Genomic DNA, 14,735 nt, shown 5'->3' with positions numbered 1-14,735 from the left:
GCCCTGAGCCACTCCACATTAAAGGGACATTTCTGTCCTCCACAAATGCATGTGTTGAAGCCCAGCTCCCCAACATGATAGCATTTGGAGATGAGGCCTTTGGGAGATACTCCTGGGTTGAGATGAGGTCATGAGGGTGGACCCTCCAGGATGGAATTAGTGCCCTTATAAGAAGAGAAGGAGGTTAGAGCCCCCTCTCCCATGTGAGGACACATGCAAGAAGGTGTCTGCAAGCCAGGGAGAGAAATAAAACTGGCTGCTGGGACCCTGATCTTGGACTTCCAGGCCCCAAAACGGTGAGAAATAGATACCGGTTGGTTAGCCCACCCCAGCGAGGGTATTTTGTTATGGCAGCCTGAGCTGACCGACCGAGGCCCAGAGCATTTAGGTACCTGCAGTGACTTGCCTGAGGTCACACACAAGTGACCTGGGACTCAAAGCCAGACCTGATGTCCACAAAACTGGGCAAGTGACATGTCATCCCTGAGTCTCGGTTTCCTCACACATAAAAACAAATGTGGGAATTACACTATTTGATGAATGACTGGCATGCGTGGGTCCTCGATTAACAAGAAGAAATGTCAGTTGTCCATATGAAAGCATTGGGGGGGGGGGGGGGGCGGTCGGAAATGCTACCCTACGAAGTCTGACAACCAGAGTTCAGGAAAGAGAGAGACAGAGAACAAGTCACTGTGACTGACGGATTGGTTGCTTTTAAAAGAAGGCCAGCCCGCAGTCAAGTGTCTGAATCTGCGGGGTTGTTTGTGCTCTGAGCTGGCAGGCACACAGAGGTCCTGATGTTGGCTGTTTCCTTAAACCCTGCGTTGATGAACGCGGATGCTCAGCAGCATGAGGCAGCATTCTAGAAGGGCAGGATTCGTAAGAAGAAAACCTGCTTTGTCTTGAGCCCAGTCCACATAGCCGGGCTTCCCACTTCGACAGGGGTATCAGCCTGACCCAATCCCTGCTCTGGTCCCGGAGTAAGCGGGCAGCGCATCCCACCCCCCACCCCAGGATGCCAACAGCTGCACCTGGGACCCACGTGGGGAGGCCAGCTTCAGTGGCCCACGTTTGGGCCTGGCGAGTGACAGTGTCTGCCAGCAGCCTGATGCCCTGCGGGCCCTGTGCTCAGCTCTCCTCCTGCCTCTGCACAGGGGACCCTCCCAGAAGCCCAGGAGGCGGGCACCGAAATGACCCGGCGGAGGGAATGGCACCCAGAGCTCACGAACCTGCCCAGGTCGCGAAGCTGACAAGTAGCAGAGGTGGGATTTAGACTCACATGGTCTGACCCGAGCCAGTCTTAACGACCACCTGACATGTTTCAGGAGGATGTTTTGCAAACACAACACGGGTGGGGGCTGCTGGGACGAAGCCAGCTGAGGAAGAGCCAGCCGTGCAACGTGCTCCATGGCCTCTGCGGGGATTCATAGCACACGCCCCACGTTACAGGCGCAGCGATGTCTCAGAGGAGGTTTCTGTTCAAATCTGTTTCCTCAGACTAGAAGCTTCTGTGGCCATTCAGGAGGACAGAGGGCATGTGTGTGTCACTGCAGAGGGGCAAAGGGGGTAGATGAAGCCCCTTCCCCAGGTAGAGGGCACAGACCACCGGAAGCAGGGGTCGGCCAACCTCGACACTGGGCCACACTGAATAGTCTAGCCTTTGGAACAACCCCCCGTCCTTGCCGCGTGGAGGTGCCCAGAGACTACACAAACGATGCGGGTGCCCCAGAAAGCTTTACAGACACCGGAACTGGAATTCCATCTCACTTTCACGTTATTAAATATATTTCTTTTGATTATCTACCACCCTTTAAAAAATGTAAAAACCCTTCTCACTCACAGGCTGCACAGAAACAGACAGCAGGCTGGACCGGCCCGGGCTCCCCGGCTCTAAGCAGCTTCCCTGCCCACCCTCCCCGCTTCGCCCCAAAAGTTACCTGCCCAGAGAGGGGAGCAGGGAAGAGAGGGATTTTTGCCCTATTTCCTCCTGAGGAAAGCTGGGGGAGGATAAAACAGAGGGCCCAGTTTTCAGGGTGTGTTTGGTAGTCTTTGGCGTCATGGGGCGAAAGGCGCTGTAGAAATGCTCTGATTCCCAGGAGATGATGCCGACCTTTAGATTTGCCTCCATTTTTGTCTCCAGGGAGTTTCCAAGGCCGGCAGAGCGCTGTTCCCAGGGGAGGGCTCACGTTTTGATTGCAATCTCGCTTCCTCTCAGCCGGAAACCAGCCCCCCCCCACCCCCACCCCCGTCTAGAAAGGCTGCTTCCCCCACTCGCCGCCATGGGCCAGTGGGTCTGAGCAAAGGCTCTCAAATCAGTTTCCAAGTTGGAGAGAAGTTACCCTAAACCAGTGGTTTCCACGAGGGGGTGCGGGGGGGGGGGGGACGGGCGCCCAGGGGGACATTTGGCCCTGTCTGGCAACACTGTGGCGGCCACAGCTTGAGGGAGGGCGCCACTGGCATCTGGTGGGCAGAGGCCAGCATGCGGCTTACCGTCCCCGAATACACAGCAAGGCCCCCAGCAGAGAACTGGCTGGCTGAGCGTCAGTGGTGCCGAGGCTGGGAACCCCTGTGCTAACCCCCCTAAAAGGGGCACTGCAAGCTCCTAGGGTGTGAGTCACAAGACACCCAGAGACCGCTCGGTCCCCTCCCCCCAATATATTAAGACAACGAGGTGCTCAGCGTTTGAGTAGGTAGACGCAAGTAGCTTCATTTATTGTTTCCTCCTAAAGGAAATGACCAGCCGGGGCCTCTACCCTATAAACATTTACTAGCCCGGGAAGGTTTGGAGGCCCCACTGCCATTTTTAAGGGCCTCTCTCTCAACAAATGTTAGGGCAAATCCGGCAGAAAATGGAACCTGAGAAGGGGGAAGATGGTGGGGGGCATTTTACGAAGTTCAGGACCAAGAGGAAAAACTGAAAGGCCTAAAACGACCCCCCGGCCCCCTCTCTCACGCTCATAAACCAATGACTGCTTCATCCTGGGCTTCTTCTGAACAGAGATGGGGTTGTAAAGGTCTCAGGGCGCTGCCGAGTGGCTGGCTGGCTGCGGCCCCGGCGTGTCGGTGGGCTGTGCACCGATCTGTGACTGGCCTTTGGGGTACGGCACCCTGAACACACTCTAGGACCGGCTCTGGGTTCCCAGCTCAGAAACAGGGCACCTCCCCTCAGCAGGAGGGTGATCTGGTTCGTTGGGACGTGGGAAAATGCATCACAAAGAACGCAGAGAACACTGCAACAAACAGCAGGCACCCACAGCTAAGAATGAACAGAAGTTCAGAGCGTGGGTGCTTTTTTCTTTCTTCTAAATAAACCTGACTTTAGAATAACTTTAGATTTACAGAAAAACGCAAAGATAGTACAGAGTTCACTCTCGCCATGATCTCCCCAATGTACCCTGGGGGAGACTTGCCAAAGCGAAGATATTAACATGGGCGCGCCACTATTAACCAAACTCTAGATTTTTTCGGATTGCCCCAGCTTTCCACTGATGTTCTTGTCCAGGATCCTACCCTGCACTTCCCAATGGTTTCTTGTTGTTAGAGAAAACTTGACAGGAACAGTCCGAGTTTATTTCAAATGTCTCCCCAACCCCATCCCTTTCCTGCCTCCCGGAGGCAGCTGGGGCGAGTCCTGCTGCCCACGTTTCCATGGGTTCATGTGTATGAACCCACAGACCATGCCCAGTATTATTTGGGGCCCTTGTGTGTGCGTATGTGTGTTCAGACCCTAAACATCCTTCTGCAAATTGCTTTCTCCCTGGACATTCTGTTTGAGTCAATGTTAATACATTTTTTAAAAAGTCCTCACATTCCATCCTGGTTTATTACAAATGGAGAAGTGAATGTATTACAAATTTATTTCTCCAATCCCCTGACTGTTGGTGATTTTGTGCTATTACAAACAATATGCAATATTTATTCTGGTGCAGGTGGCAGTGTCTTGAGGAATTGCTGTTAAATATCCATCTCCGGCTGCCTCTGGGATTTCCCCGTGTAGGAGCCCCAGTACAGGGCACTCGGGGCCCTCTGCCCTGACGGTGATGTTTAAGCCCTAGAGACCGAGGAGAGGGCGGTTATCATAAGCAGGTGGATAATGAAACGGAAAGGTCTGACCTGCTCATCTTCACCTTACTCTTCAGAGCTCCAAACCACGAAGTTGAGATCAAGGGCTCAGTGTCTGTTTGGGTCTCACGACTACTCTCCTTGTGGCCCCTACCCCATCCGCATACCCCACAGGGCCAGGAGCAAAGCGCGATGCCTTTCTTCTTTCAGCAAGAGCTGGGTTCAAATGCCGACCCCACCGTTACTACTACAGAAAGGCCTCAACTCAACCCTCCCCTTTCCCACTGGGACTTTCCCACGATGCACTTAGATAACGAAGGAGTCTCTGAATCCAGTCTCCAGCTTCAGCCATGCAGGGTCTGCCTGGACCAGGAAGCGCCTCTGAGGCCAGGAAGAAGCGCAGCTCTCCCATTCAGGGCGAGACTTCGGCCGCACACGCGCCAGCCAGGCCCAGCACCTCTCCGGCCGGGACCAGAGTCAGGCTCTGTAACTTTCTGGGTAGTGAACCCCGCAAACTAAAGCTAAAGCTTGCTTTTGCTGAAAGACAAATCCTAAAGAGGTGAGTCATTTTACAAGTGGGACTGGAGAGAAGTGGTTATTCTTGCTGAACCACGTGAATACCTCAGTGACGCGGGAGCTTCTACAAACACTGGTCTCCAAAATGGGGTGCAAGCACTTGGGAGGGCAAGAGGGATCTATCGAGATACGGGATCTATCAAGATACAATTACAACTAAGTAGATTTCAAGAACTGATGGACATCAGGGAAGAGGGAAATGTACTAGCTGAGCCTCAACAACAATCTGCATAACTGGAGGATGAGATTAAAGATAAGGATCTTCTTTCAGTAACGCAGCCAACGGCTCCCTTGTTCCATGTCCACCTCTTCATCCAGCCTTCACCTGTGATGGTGTGGTGGTCACTAGTGCCATTTCCCAGGTTCTTCTGGTGCTCCCCTTCCCAAGCAAGGGGTGGAATTGTAACCTCCTACCCGCCTTGGGTCAGGTTTGACCATGTGACTAGCTCTGACCAATGAAATGAGAGCACAAGTGTTGGGTCACTTCCTGGTGGAGATTTGAAAACCCCAGGCACAACTCACATAATCTTTTTCCTCCGGCACCGTATAGTGACATTCAAAGGGTGACAGCTCCATCAACCTGGGAAGCTTGGAGCCATAACTTAATATAAGAGAACAACAAACCTGCTGAGTTTTAAACTCCTGAGATTGTGGGGTTTTGTTAGGAAGAATACATCCATTTATGTCGACTAGACAAATGAAGGACTAAAATGATCAAAACTTAAGGGCCAGACCTTTAGCTCACTGATCCCCAACTGCTGAACCATGAAGATCAAATTACATCACATTGAAAATGTTAGTGATAGCAAAATTAGTTAAATTTTGTCTCATTAACCAAAATTAAAATACTTGTGTTAATGATCAGTTAAAATGTATATTAGGTAACATGAGAATTTTGGATTGCTGGGTGGGAGGGGGAAAAATGGTGATGGATGGAGATTTGACTTGGGCGGTGAACACACAATTACAGTGCATACATGATGTGTTGTAGAATTATGTATACTTTTGTTAAACAGTGTCACCCCAATAAATTCAATTAAAAAATAATTTTGGATTGTTTTTATTTTTAGTGCCTTCTAGTTAAATTTCTGTTTCAATCTTTGTTGTATATAGTACAAACTATCCTAAACCAATAGTTACATGATTTATTCCTGTTTAGGGTATGTACTCAAAAATTTATTAGTGGGGCCCTGGCCGGGTAACTCAGTTGATTAGAATATCGTCCAGATAAGCCAAGGTTGTGGGTTCAATCCCCAGTCAGGACACATACAAGAATCAACCAATAAATGCATGAATAAGTGTAACAACAGATCTCTCTCTCTCTCTCTCTCTCTCTCTTTCTCTCTCTCTCTTTCTCTCCCCTTCCCTTCCTCTCACGCTCTACAATCAATAAAAATTTTTTAAAAAGTAAATTATATTTTAAAAAATGTATTAGTGGGGATGCAAAGTTAAAAATATTTAGCAAATGTTTCTTAGAACATTTTCACCTCATTCACATACACACGCAGCCACTGTTTGGGCCTCTCCTCTCCATGAGAATCCTGCGAGGCAGTGCTAGGGCAGGCGAGTAACAATGTCTATAAAAACAGTCAAGAAAAAAGTCCTTTATCAGAGGCCAAAACACAAGTCATGGAAACCACAGAATAACTCGCCTGCCTTTGTGTGTGTGTGTTAAATTGCCGGGCAGATGAGCATGGGGACCATTAAAGGACCATCGGAGGCTGCCTGTCATGCTACATGCTTAGATTTATTTTTTTTTTAACTACATGAAAGCAAGACAGAGGCTGGTGTTACAAGACAGTACAGGCCTAACTCCAACGCTTAAAAACACGCAAGTCCTCGATTTTGGAAACGGTGCAATTCTTTATTCACAGCCACATGTAATTAAGCCTGACAACAAGAGATGGAAACTTGAAAGCTACTCTGGGGAGATAAAGATGTGAAAGAATAACACGTGACCTCAAAGATGCAGGGAAACCTAATACTCACTAAGTCAGATTTTTCAAGCAGTATAGGAGCTGGAGGGAATTTATGGGGAGCCTTGAGCGAGGAAGGCCACCCCTCGTCTCGGGCCCCGGAGGAGGAGGGCTCGGCACCCTCTGGTCTCCAGAGGCTTCTAAAGGCACTGAACCCATAGGGCTGTCGCAGCCTGACCGCCGCTGGGGGAGGGGCAGCCTTGCACCTGCTCCCATAAAAAGTGGGGAAGTTGTGCTGCTCTGTTAATGAATGCTTTGGGCTTGTCACTCCCTGGAAGGAAAAGACAATTTGTACTTTGACCATTTTCCAGAAAGGGGTGGGAAGAAATACTTCAGTAATGTGGTTTTTTGAAATTAAAGCTTTTTATTTTGGAATAATTTTTGATTTAGAGAAAAGTTGCAAGACAGTACAAAGAGTTCCTTTATAGTCAGCACTCACTCAAGTTTCAGTTTCCCAAGTAGTAAAAATTTTAAATAGCCATAGAGGCTAAAATCGAGAGGAAGAGTTAGCATTACCTTCTCCTTATCCTCACATAAGTTTGATGCGCTCATTCCAATCCCACTGGTCTCTGAAAGAGGAGGGCAACGTGCCCTCATTTGGGGCCATTCTCTTGACATCTTTAAGATAACATGGGTGGCTTGATCTCAGTATTTATTATAAGATTAAGTAAAGTGAAATTTGGCCCTAGCCGGTTGGCTCAACGGATAGAGCGTCGACCTGTGGATTGAAGGGTCCTGGGTTCCATTCTGGTCAAGGGCACACATACCTCGGTTGCAGGCTCGATCCCCAGCCCTGGTCAGGGCGCCTGCAGGAGGCAACCAATCGATGTGTCTCTCTCACATCGACGTTTCTCTCGGTGTGCCTCTCCCTCTCCCTTCCACTCCCTCTAAAAGTCAATGGAAAAATATCCTCGGGTGAGGATTAACAAAACAACAACAACAACAAAAAAAAAGGAACCAAACTCAGAGATGTTAAGTCACTTGCTCAAGGTCACACAGGCAACACGCAACCCTAGTGGAAACAGACACGGGGGTTTAAGCTGTGTCTAAAGAGAATCACTGTGGATGCCGTGCCACTCTCCCTTGCCAAGTCACACCCTCCGCTGTCACCGAGAACTTCCGTTACACGGCAGTCAAGCCCCCCGCCCCCACTCCATATATCACACAGAATTAGCTGCAAAGTGTCAGGAAACTTGGCCAGGCAGCCCCAGCATCGGCGAGGGCTGGGAGCCTTCACTGTGAAGCCCTTTAGAAAGCCGCAGTTGGCAGCCCCGCTCGGGCCTGGGAACAAATTAACATTGGCATTCCAAACACAGGAAAGGAAGGAAATTGGAAACACAGTTTATACTTGGCCAGCCCTTTGAAATACTGTACCATGCTACCGACATCAATTAATGAAAAGCAGGGTTGTGCTGAGAGGCTCTGGTTTGGAAATGCATTAACACACGTTAAACATGTTTGTACAGGAACCGGATTATAAGCACCCTGGCTCCAAAACAATAAAGCAATTACCCTAAAACTGGTGCTCTCTGAGTTGTCATTAATTCAATCCACTCCACGCGGATCAGCAAAGGCTTTGCGCGGCTCCCCACAATGCCTCCCAACGCAAATGTTGAAAGGACGGCATCGCACATGCTACTCGGGGTTTCACATAAGTACGTGTCAAACGCCCTGCCTCCTCCTGTCCCCCCCAATCACAAACACTCCGCGTCGGGAGGCGAGAGCACGCAGCGGCGGCCCTGGGATTCATCCGCACTGCCCTCTGCCATGGGGTCCGCGCAGCTTTTCACTGGTGAGGGTTAGCTATGGAATATCTGTTCCATATTAAGAAATACCAAATCACGCATTTGTCAGATATTATTTGTCAAATGCCATTTGCTGCAAAACCCGGAATTTTGCAGCTGAGCACACGGCTCGTACTGGGCGGTTCACGTAATCCCCGCAGTCGGGCGTGGGAGGGCGTGCAGTGCGGGAACCCTTCCGATAACCTGTTCCTGCAACTGGGAAGCAGAGCATGTGAAGCTCCATGTAAACCAAGTGCTGTGCCTTGAGCTGCCCGTGCAAAGGACCCGGCGTGCTGGGAGGACAGACGCAAAACAACCGGAGCGGCGAGGGCCCGCTTCCCAATTTTGCAAGAACGCTTCAGGGAAAAGATTTTAGATACGGCGTGAGTGAATCTCAACATGTCTGGCGGACAATGAAAGAGTCGGCTCGTTTCTTGAAAGACTAGCATCCTCAGGCGCTTCACCCGCAGCCATACCCACCTGCATCCGGCGTCCAGGCTCGAAGCCGCCGTTACTGATGTCACCCACCGCCCTGCTCCCTGGCCTGGCCCTGGTGACATCACCCCACAACTCCGTGTTGATCTGGGATCCATCAAGTCGAGGCAATTTGGGTGTGTAAAGCTCAATGTGTTATCATTTTCACCACACATTAACAGTTTCTATGTAAATATTGGTATTTCCTCACCCCATGAAGGCGAGAGGAGGCAAATGACACCGGCACGTTTGGTTTAAACTAATTAAAAGCAGAGGGTCGTGCAATTCAATATATTGATTTTACCAGTGGGACTTAAATCTTTTATAATAAGTGTACACAGCTGCAGGGCTCTCCCACCACCACACTTTAAAGGCTAATCCTCACATTCCTCCTGACAATACATGACAGGTCCCACACATCCCCGCCTGTGCCCTAACCCCAGCGACACTGCCAGAACGCATTAAGACGAAGCGTGGCAGCGACTTGCCAAAAACACAGCCCCCAGCCAGGTCTGAAGAGTGATTGTGAAAAAATGAACGTGGCCAGACATTTGGTGCAAAGGACTCTCCATTCAAAACATTCAGCTGGTTAAACGGATGGGCAGGCTGGGGAAGGGTGGGGGCTGGGGGAGTGTTAGGACACGCTGATTCTTGCCATGGGCCAAATATGACCTTACCCAATAGGGGGAAAAATTAAAGTAATGGGGGTGATCAATCAACTCAGATGGACTCTCCCTGGGATGAAGTCATCACTTGTCTCTGAGTTCACGGCCATGTGATGCGCGCTCACATCGCAGGCATTCCGGTGGTCAGGGCCCGAGCGCCAGCTGTGTTTATCTCAGCGGAGGCTGAGCGCCTGCTCCCCGACAGAAGGCCCCGAGCTGGAGCTGCATCCCAGAGCAGTTTCTCCTCTCCACGCACTCAGATCCTGGTCCCTGGGCTGCCCTGCAATCCGTTTGTATCTGGGGCCACTCCCCAACCGAATGACAAGCCTGGGATAAAAACTAAAAATAGCCACCCAAGCTGGCATCCAGGGCTCTGCCTTAACCTGCTTCGGTTCCAGAAGAGAAATACAAAGATCAAAAAAGTTCAAATCTGGGTCACATATATCCTAGGGAGAAGGGAGGGGGGGAAAAGATCTTTGATTTATAGAAGCAGGAAAATGAGGTTTAAAAGAAGTGATTTTGAAAGGGTTACTAAAAACACAGCTGTTGGTGCACTCCTCGAGTGAAGACTCTCTGCAGAAAGAAAGAAGGAAGGAAGGGAAAGCCTGGGTGACATCTATATTAACCTCTGGCTGCTTCCCAGCGAGGGCCGGCGCTCCGAGTGCTGGAATGTGGAACAGCCCCTTCCAAATCTTAACACAAGCCAGGTTACAGCTGCACAGCCTGCAGCCGGCTCCCTTCCCGGAGCTCTCCCTGAAGGAAAGTTTCAAACTGTAACAGAATCTTTTTCTAATACTCTACAGTGGTAGGGCCTGTTCTTAAGGGGCAAAAGGAGAGATCTTAATGCCAAACACTTGTCAACAAAAAGGATAGCCAGATGGTACAAAGGAAAAGTCAAAAAGCAAGGCCTCTTGCTGCTCTTCGGCTGCATTCACAAAAGCCACTTTTATACATGGGGTCCGATAATGATAGGTTTCCAACTTTCTCTCTCTCTTTTTTTTTTTTTAACTTAGCTTCAAAGATTAAACGAAGTTGGTTGCTTCATAGGCTGGAACCAGAGATAAACATGCATTGCACACCCCTCATGCCAGCCGGCTTCTTTAGAAGTTTCCAGAAGAAGCTGCTGAATTTCTACAAAGAAAGAATGGGGCTGGGGGGAGGGGCCAAGGTATCTGGGGATTCGTCTACAGAGTTCACATTGCCTGGGGACTATTTAAGAGAGGGTAGCCTGTTTTGAATTCCAAAAATTAAGTCTACACAGAGGGGCTGGGGGCTTGTTAATCCAAACCAGTTTACAAATCTCGCCTTTGAACTTAAGGGGCCCAGGTTGGGAAGATGGGAGTCTCAGTCCGGCGGCTCAACCAGCATAGCACTGGGCTTTATTGTTCAGGCTGGTCTTTGTCGTGAGGTGCGGTCTGAAGTCCTCATTCTTAGCACCTGGTTTTGTCATAAATTCTCCTCTGGTTCCCTCTTTAGTTTAGATCCCAATCAGCCTGGCAAAGAGCTTGAATTCCGAGGACTTATAGGAACAAAAACCAGTTTGGCTACAGAGAGAAGGAAGAACAAATGCACCAGGTCTGCAAAAGCCTTCAGAATCCAGGCAGAGGTCTCGGCCCTGCGGGACGGCGAGGGATCAGTGCAGGGAGGAGGGCGGCGAAGCGTCAGCCTCCCCCCACGATCTCCACCAATGGCCTCCCAAGCCCCCCCCGGGTTCCCTGCACGGTCACCAGCAATGGTGTGATATGGATAAGCGACATTTTCTCGCTCTTCGGTGAAGTGTGAGACTAAACACATCTTTAGAAAACGCTGTAGGTTACCGATCAATATGATTTGCAATCCAAGGGAAATCATGTGCTTTCTCAGCAAACTCAGCTTCCAGGCACGTTTCCTACGTGGACCGTCCCCCCCCCCCCCCCACCGCTGCCCCCAACCCCACTTCCACCCCCAAGCGGCTCCTGGGGAGGAATTCCAGGACCACAACAGAATGGAAGGGACAGGCAGTTTATTCCTGTGCAGAGCAGAAATAGGTCAACCTTAGAAGCACCGACAGAAGAGTCTTGCCAAACTGCAGTCGGGTCTTCACCCAACTAATTTCCTCAAGTTTTAGGGACACAGAGAGAAAGAAAACAAGGTCAGTGCGCCCTGTTAAAAAGCTACTCTGCCATCTAATTTGGAGCGATGTTCCAGAAAGCAAAACCTGAGAAAGTCAGGATTGTCCCACAAAACCCAAAGCCAGCCCGGCTGATTAAGAGGCTCAGACAAGCCGGTCTTTGTCCTTTCAAGATGAAAGAAATGGGACTAAGGGGGTTGAAAGGTGTGTGTACAACCAGAGGAGGAAAACCACCCAGTCCTGGCCTTCCCAGACAAGCTCCAGCTTGCTCCCACCATCAAGGGGAGCGAACAGCCCTGCCCCAAGATCCCCAGGGGCACCCAGTTGGCAACTAGTCCTTCTCCAATGAGGGGGGTGGGGTGCCCATGGCCCTGCTACTGGGTACTTTCTGCATGGGATTTGCAAAGCTAGGGCTTACAAATACCTTTTGAATGACCCCAGCCAGGCTCTGAAGGCAGCCGCTGGGACCTGCTGCACTCACTGGGAGTCACGGGTACCCAAGAGAACACAGAAGGGGATGCCATAAATCCCAGCCAGAGCAAGGGGCCTGATTAACCCAACTTCAGAACAGCTACACGGCTCTGCTTTATTTTACTTATTTACTTGTATTTGAAATTTCTTCTTTAGTTTCTGGTATAGGTCATACATACACATTTTAAAAAATCACACAGACACAAGTGCAGACAATGCAAGATCAAACCTCAGTTTATACTCCCTAAGCCCCAGCCCCAGCCCCAGCCCCAACCCCAGTCCTGCCCGCCCCCCGACCCCCACCCCCACCCCACCGCCCCAGTAAAATCTATTTCCAGTTCCTGGCGTCTTCTTCCAGTGGGAAGGGATGATATACAAGCACATTATGTAACCCCACTGATCTGCACCTTGCTTTTTTCCACCTCATACATCTTGGAGATTGTCTTAAATTAGGACATATGGAGCTGCCTCCTTCTAACAGGCTGCTTAATATAATTTAAACTTCCTTGAAATTATTTTGGCATCTAAACCCCCCCACCCCTTGCTCGCTGAGACTCGTTTCACTATTTGACTTTGGCTATTATTAAGGACAGACAATGGTATTCCGGGAACCCCGGGGACCTTATCTAAAGGGGGAAGCATTAAGGTTGAACCGGGCTTCCCCAGCCCTCCATCCACGCCCCCAGTGCCCGGCGGGGGGCTTGAGTATCATTATTTCCATGTTGACACAGCGCCCCTGGGCGTGAGTTTGCTGTCTTGACTCGGTTCGGATTTTCGCAGCAAGTTACACATGTAGAATGAAAGCGGCTCAGGAAACAGCGCTCTCGGGGCGTGTTATCTCGGAAACCAAATATTTGATCATCAGCCCTACAGAGCGCTGCCGGGGGTTAGTTTGAGCAAGTCTGGGGAGTGTGCGTGCACAGATGGAGGAGGCGGCGCCCCGCCGCAGCCTCAGCTCCAGCCTCGGGTCTCCCGGGCCGTCGCGGCTCCAGTCCGGAGCCGGGTCCCCCAGCCGCCCGGGGCAGCGTCTGCTCAGAGATCCCGCGCCATCCAATCGCCAAAAGCCGTGGTTTGCACGCCACATGTGATAAACGCTGAAAATGGATTCTGCCCTCCCGGGACCTATCATTAAATATTTAAAATAGAAAGCTCGCAATGGCAACGTTTCTTCCCCAGCTCCAGCCAGGAGAACTGAAAGCGAGGGAGCGCCTGGCGGCCAGGAGAAGGGCCCCGAGGCGCTCAGGGCGCGCAGCGTGCTAGGGCGGGCGCACCGCGAGCCGACAGGTAGGGTAGGACTTGCCAAGGCGAGGAAGGGGGCGCGACGCCCGCGATGCCAGGGCCAGGCGGGACTGAGAGGGGCCCGGAGAGGGCGGGAAGGCAGCTTCGCCGAGCAGGGCCCTTTAAATCCAGGTAGCGCGGGACGCGCCGGCCCGGCACAGCTCACATGACCGAGCTCCGCGCTTTGAACTGCGCCGCGGCCCGCCTGGCGCCTCCAGCCCCAGAGGTACCGCCGCCAACTTAACCCGAAGGGGCCTTCGGACCAGTCCTTCTCTCCCCCAAAACTCCCACAGGCCAAAAGAGCCTGGCTCGCCATACCTGGCGCGCACAGCGCGGGGTCCACACGGACCCTGGGGTAGGAGAATCTTGGCCAGGAACTGCGATTTGCAAAAGGCCAGAGTGGAAAGGTGGGTGGGGTGGATGTAAGCAGTGACCCCCCTCTCCTCCCAGTTCCAAAACGCCTTCTGACCGGCCTGCTCGCACTCACCTAGGTTGACGAAGCTCATGACCATGTCGGCGTCGGTGAGGAAGTGGCTATCTTGCAGGCTGGCTAGAGGGGGACCCTGTGTGCTGAAGACCGCCTTGTAGGGATAGGAGAAGCCCTGGCCGTCGGGCCCGCCGCCCTCCTCCACCGCCATGGCATTGTATAGGTCCAGCATGAACATGGGCGCCGAGTTGTGCTTGCCCTGGAGGTGGGGGCGCGGGCGATGGGGCAAGCCCAAGATGGAGAGGATCTCGCGCTGCATCTCCCGCCGCTCCTGGCTGCGGAGGCTCCGGTGGATGAAGCTGGAGTGCACCTCGTTGTCCAGGCTGAAGTCGGCCAGGGCGGAGCGCAGCAAGAACAGGGGCGCCCAGAGCGCCACGAAGCTGTGAGGCGCCGCGGCGCGCAGCGAGCGCACGTGCATCGCGCCGGCTCTACGCGCGACCGGGGCTCCGGGCACCCGGCACCGGGGCCCGCGCCGCCCCAGGTGGCGGAGGGGAGCAGGCGGCGGTCCACGCCGCTCGGTCACTTGCAGCAGACGGGTCCCGCGGCGCCCGCGCCGGACATGGCCCCTCCCCGCCCCCCTGTTCTCTGCCCGGATCCCCTCCCCCGGCTCGGTGCTGGCCCTGGGGCCCCTCGCCCCGCACTCGCCCGGGCGCACCGAACGGCTTGGAAACCGGCTCGAGCGAGGAGCAAGCAAGGAGGCGGGCACGGGTGGGAGGAGCAGCCAGCAACCCTAGGAGCCGGGTGAGCGAGCGCCGGGGAGGCGGCGAGGCGGCGGCGGGCGAGCGCTCCTTTTCCCGCTCCTCTCGCGCTCTAGCCCTCGGGCGGTGGCGAACCACCCTCTTTCCAACTCCA

The 14,735-nt window shown here is 52.3% G+C and overlaps 1 protein-coding gene across 1 annotated transcript in view; it reads right to left on the bottom strand.

The window, feature by feature from the left end:
• Window positions 1–14,448, bottom strand: part of BMP7 (bone morphogenetic protein 7) — a 73,900-nt gene extending 59,452 nt beyond the window's left edge. The window contains exon 1 of the mRNA XM_008141200.3: window positions 13,884–14,448. Within this exon, the coding sequence (XP_008139422.1) occupies window positions 13,884–14,301 (418 nt within the window). The 5' untranslated portion in view covers window positions 14,302–14,448. The remainder of the gene's footprint in view (window positions 1–13,883) is intronic.
• Between the last annotated feature and the right edge of the window lie 287 nt (window positions 14,449–14,735).

Source organism: Eptesicus fuscus, chromosome 12, assembly GCF_027574615.1.
Source record: "Eptesicus fuscus isolate TK198812 chromosome 12, DD_ASM_mEF_20220401, whole genome shotgun sequence".
NCBI lineage: Eukaryota > Metazoa > Chordata > Mammalia > Chiroptera > Vespertilionidae > Eptesicus > Eptesicus fuscus.
Note: the sequence above shows the minus strand (reverse complement) of the source record. Positions and strands in the feature narration are given on the sequence as shown.